The following is a 5,000-nucleotide window of genomic DNA, read 5'->3' as shown; positions in this document are numbered from 1 at the left end:
GCATTCATACCATCTCAGAGGGATCCCTATTTAACATTGGGTTATTTGAATAGGTAGATAAATACAAATATATAAGTAAATACATAAATATATCGATAACCCCCAGACGCCTGTAATAGCCTCCCCCTCTCCCCACCTCAACAGAATGCTACTGCAGCCTTGAGTCTGAGCGTTCATAATGGGTGTATCATGTGTGCATCTGCAGCTCAGCAGAGGCAATGTAGAGGCCAAACAGAACCGAAAAAACAACAGATCACAGACAATCACGTGTTTTTGTTCTGTGGTTCAGATCCTGACCCAGGAGGACTGGAACGTGGTGTTGTACAACGGCATGGCCTCCACATCGCCGCTCGCTGCTCTCTACTTCGTTGCCCTCATGACGTTCGGCAACTACGTCCTCTTCAACCTGCTGGTGGCCATCTTGGTGGAGGGCTTCCAGGCGGAGGTATAAGGGCCCACTTCCTGTGGCTTGTGTGTGAATGTTTAGTCCAAGGTACTCTGCCGGTGGTACGCGAGGGTACTGCAGGTGGTGCGTTGGATTTAGTTGTTGAAATAGGCACATTTACCACAATAGAATAAACTATATAATTGGAGGTAAATCTATCAAATAAATTGTTAATATAGTGTTATGGCTATGGTTCTATTCTGATGTTTTTTTTGTTAGTTTATATTTGCAAAATGAACGCACTGGAAGAATAAGCATCGTAGACGACTTTTTATTTCCAGTGTTTCCATCTGGCCATGTCTTCTTGCAGTAATAACTGTGCATAAAATAATTGCTGGCAAATTGCTTGTGTATTTGTGTGTTTGTTTCTGTTTTTTGTTTACATTTGTGTTTGTGTCTGTTTCTGTGTTAACATGGGCGTTTGTGTATGTGTTTGTGTCTATGTCTGTTTTTGTGTTTGTGTCTGTCTATGTTTGTGTTAACATATCCGTGTACGTTCTTGTGTCTTTGTCGGTCTTTGTGGTTGTGTTTACTTTGGTGTTTGTTTTCCAGGGCGATGCCAACCGGTCCGAGTCCGACGATGAGAAGAAGTCTGAAACCTTTGAGGAGGATGAGAAGGTGGAGCAGCTCAGAGATACAGGCAAGTTGACAGCAGTTAGCAAGTACCGACCCCTGAGGAGGCTTAGCAGCCAAACTCATGTGGCTTTTAAGAAGAAAGAAAGAAACAGGGCTGAGAGAGGAACAGATGTTTCAATGTACAGCCAACCCTGTGATGAAGACAAGACTGACACACAGAAGAAAAAAAAACAGAACTCGTTATTTAGGCAGTGAACGAGGGCCATAGAACAGAGTTGACAGCACTGTTGTATATCAGTCCTTCTGACCTCTCTCTCTCTCTCTCACTCTCACTCTCTCTTGTCCTCTTGCTTCTCTCTTGCTCTGATTTCATGTGGCCTGTCATTGTTTTTTTGCTGGCTTTCATTTTTCAAAGGTTACTTTGAAAACACGTGCACAAGGCAGATGTTTTGGTGGTGTCATCTGTTTAGGACATATCTCCCCCTGAAAAGTGTGCCAATGTTGACTTATTTCCCACTGAGAAGTGTGCACACTGATGATGACATTTCCCCCTGAAATGTATGCACCCTGGTGTTTATGACATATTTCCCGCTGAACGGTTTGCACGCTGAAAACCCACGAGGCATTCTGGTAGAAGGAGTTGATGTCGGTTCTGTTGTTCTTGTTGCCTTTCCTATGGCTTTGGCAGTAAGAGAACGTAACAGGAGGGGGCCATTGTAAAGAAACTTGAAGTGTCTTTAAAAAAAGAGAAGCGATTAGACTCAGGCAATTACAAAAAGAAAAAGAAAAAAACTATTTGGATTTAATTTGAAATCGGCTGAGGAGTAATCATAATGACCGTTATGAGGGTAAACGTCATTGTGGTGAAGCCAATGCTCTAGTAAACGGTAGTTGTGCGGAGGCTGACCAGCACATCACTTCCTCCCCCTTCAGAGCTAAAGATGTACTCCCTGATGATGACGGCCAACGGGCACGTGGACTTGAGTGGTAGCTTGGCTCCTCCCATAATTATGCGAACGGCAGCCACGCCCATGCCCACACCCAAGAGCTCACTGGGTGCCGAGTCGGTCCTGGGGTCGGGGCTTATCTTTGGAGAGGTGGGGCCTTGCTTCGGCGAGGCGGGGCAAGGGTACTACTCTGAGGCAGGCAGCGTCCGTCGCGGAGGAAGCTGTCATGGGAGTCCCGCCTCCAGAGAACCTTCCATGGCATACGACCAGCGCTCCCTGGTGGTGAGTGACTGCAACACACCCACGCCTTGTTGGGGTCTCTAGATCCTTTCGTGGACCACTGTAGGAGAAGAGCTGAGCTCAACCTCATTGAGCTGTCAAACAATGTTTTGTTGATGCATTTCCATCCTCTTAATCTAAATTGCATTGCCGTTCATTTATGAACTTACATTTTGGAAATCCTGTCTTTCTGAAATAATGAGTTTGTCTTAATTGTATTGCCTGCATTCATCATCACTCATAACCGTCACTCACTCACACTCACTTCACAAGTCCCTTTACTCACGTTTCTTTTTAAATGTAGAGTTGTTCCTCTTGTATATTTTTTCTTTTTGATAGTCTTTTTTTGTAGTATTTCCCTACAATTTTTGACACTAGTTGAAGTACTGTGTAAACTTAAGAACTTAAAAGTGAATGTTTGACACATTTTCAGCAGATTCTTTGGATTTACTTTCTCATTATTTTCTTAAAAAAAAGACATGACAAACAAAGTGTGTAGAAATTCATCCTGGTTAATGGGGTTAGTAGGGGTTTAGATGTGACATTGTTTGATCCCTGAGTTTACCCCTACACTATTGTCTTTTTCTCTCTCTCATTCTCTATTCCACTCTTTCTCTCTCTCTTTCACACTCTCTCTCTTCACTACTCTCTCTGGCTGTATCTCTACCTCTCTCTCCCTTCCTCCCCTCCTACCAGTCAAGCCCGGGCCGGCGCTCGCCCCTGGCCCCCCGCGGCTCCGCCAGCTCCTGGGGCAGCCGGCGCTCCAGCTGGAACAGCCTGAGCCGTGCGCCCAGCCTCAAGAGGCGGGACACCAGCGGCGAGCGCGAGAGCCTGCTGTCCGGAGACGCCGGGGGGCGGGGCCACGTCGACGCAGACGACGACAGCCCGGAGGAGGAAGACGAGGAAGAGGAGGGGGAGGAGGGGGAGGAGGAGAGGGAGGAGAACGACGACGGCGGCGAGGACGAACACGGGGACGCGGAGGCCGGGGAACGGGGGCGCCGCTGGGGCAGGCGGCCGGGTCACCTGGAGCTGCTGCCGGCCGCCGCGCCCAGCCCGTCCCACGCCGCTGCCGCCGCAGAGTACGGAGACTGCAACGGGGGTTCGCTGACCTACGACCCCCACGTGAGCACCGACCTGAAGGACGACTTCTCGCCCGAGGATGACATAGATGATGACGTAAGACTTCAGGATTGTCGTCAGGGTTTGCGGCGGGCTCCCCTGTAACATCAATACAATCAATCATAGTGCCCTCATCACGTGTAATGGTGACTCGTTTGGGACGATAGCCATAGCCAGGTCAAACCACCATGTGACGAATTGACCAAAATATTGTCATCCTTTAGAGGTTATTCTATGGTTGTAGGTTCAGAGGTTCAGAGGTATAGGTCCCTGGTTGTAGGTTCAGAGGTTCAGAGGTATAGGTCCCTGGTTGTAGGTTCAGAGGTATATGTTCCATGGTTGTAGGTTCAGAGGTATACGTTCCCTGGTTGTAGGTTCAGAGGTATAGGTTCCCTGGTTGTAGGTTCAGAGGTATAGGTCCCTGGTTGTAGGTTCAGAGGTATATGTTCCATGGTTGTAGGTTCAGAGGTATATGTTCCTGGTTGTAGGTTCAGAGGTATAGGTCCCTGGTTGTAGGTTCAGAGGTATATGTTCCTGGTTGTAGGTTCAGAGGTATATGTTCCCTGGTTGTAGGTTCAGAGGTATAGGTCCCTGGTTGTAGGTTCAGAGGTTCAGAGGTATATGTTCCTGGTTGTAGGTTCAGAGGTATAGGTCCCTGGTTGTAGGTTCAGAGGTATAGGTTCCCTGGTTGTAGGTTCAGAGGTATAGGTCCCTGGTTGTAGGTTCAGATGTATAGGTCCCGGTTGTAGGTTCAGAGGTATAGGTTCCATGGTTGTAGGTTCAGAGGTATAGGTCCCTGGTTGTAGGTTCAGAGGTTCAGAGGTATATGTTCCCTGGTTGTAGGTTCAGAGGTATAGGTCCCTGGTTGTAGGTTCAGAGGTTCAGAGGTATAGGTTCCATGGTTGTAGGTTCAGAGCTATAGGTTCCCTGGTTGTAGGTTCAGAGGTATACGTTCCCTGGTTGTAGGCTCAGAGGTATAGGTTCCCTGGTTGTAGGCTCAGAGGTATAGGTTCCCTGGTTGTAGGTTCAGAGGTATAGGTCCCTGGTTGTAGGTTCAGAGGTTCAGAGGTATATGTTCCCTGGTTGTAGGTTCAGAGGTATAGGTTCCCTGGTTGTAGGTTCAGAGGTATAGGTTCCCTGGTTGTAGGTTCAGAGGTATAGGTCCCTGGTTGTAGGTTCAGAGGTATATGTTCCCTGGTTGTAGGTTCAGAGGTATATGTTCCCTGGTTGTAGGTTCAGAGGTATATGTTCCCTGGTTGTAGGTTCAGAGGTATATGTTCCCTGGTTGTAGGTTCAGAGGTATAGGTTCCATGGTTGTAGGTTCAGAGGTTTTGAGGTTTGTGTTCTATGGTTGTGTGACTGTGGTCTTGGTTGTTATACGTTCATTTATTAGTGATGTCTTTATTAATGGACTGAATTACATGCTTACATTTGAACAGCAACATTCATGAAGATATGGAGGTACAGCTGTTGTGACACCTCGGAAAGGGTAAGGGTCCATGGGATATAATAATAATACATAACACTGGTAAGAAGAAAGGGCAGATCTCCAGTGAATGTGATCCAAAATTCCCCAGTAGGATATCTGATGCTCTAGTATGTTTTTCTCTGCATACATTTCAGTGCGGATAACA

At 47.2% G+C, this 5,000-nt stretch overlaps 1 protein-coding gene across 1 annotated transcript in view; it reads left to right on the top strand.

The window, feature by feature from the left end:
- The window catches only part of cacna1ha (calcium channel, voltage-dependent, T type, alpha 1H subunit a), a 62,541-nt gene that overhangs the window by 35,393 nt on the left and 22,148 nt on the right, over positions 1–5,000 (top strand). Inside the window, exons 14-17 of the mRNA XM_084488786.1 lie at positions 290–445; positions 998–1,085; positions 1,955–2,250; positions 2,944–3,423. Coding sequence (XP_084344912.1) covers positions 290–445; positions 998–1,085; positions 1,955–2,250; positions 2,944–3,423 — 1,020 coding nt within the window. The remainder of the gene's footprint in view (positions 1–289; positions 446–997; positions 1,086–1,954; positions 2,251–2,943; positions 3,424–5,000) is intronic.

This window comes from Micromesistius poutassou, assembly GCF_964030765.1.
Source record: "Micromesistius poutassou genome assembly, chromosome: 1".
Classification (NCBI taxonomy): domain Eukaryota; kingdom Metazoa; phylum Chordata; class Actinopteri; order Gadiformes; family Gadidae; genus Micromesistius; species Micromesistius poutassou.
The sequence above is the reverse complement of the archived record's forward strand: the minus strand, read 5'-3'. Positions and strand labels throughout refer to the sequence as shown.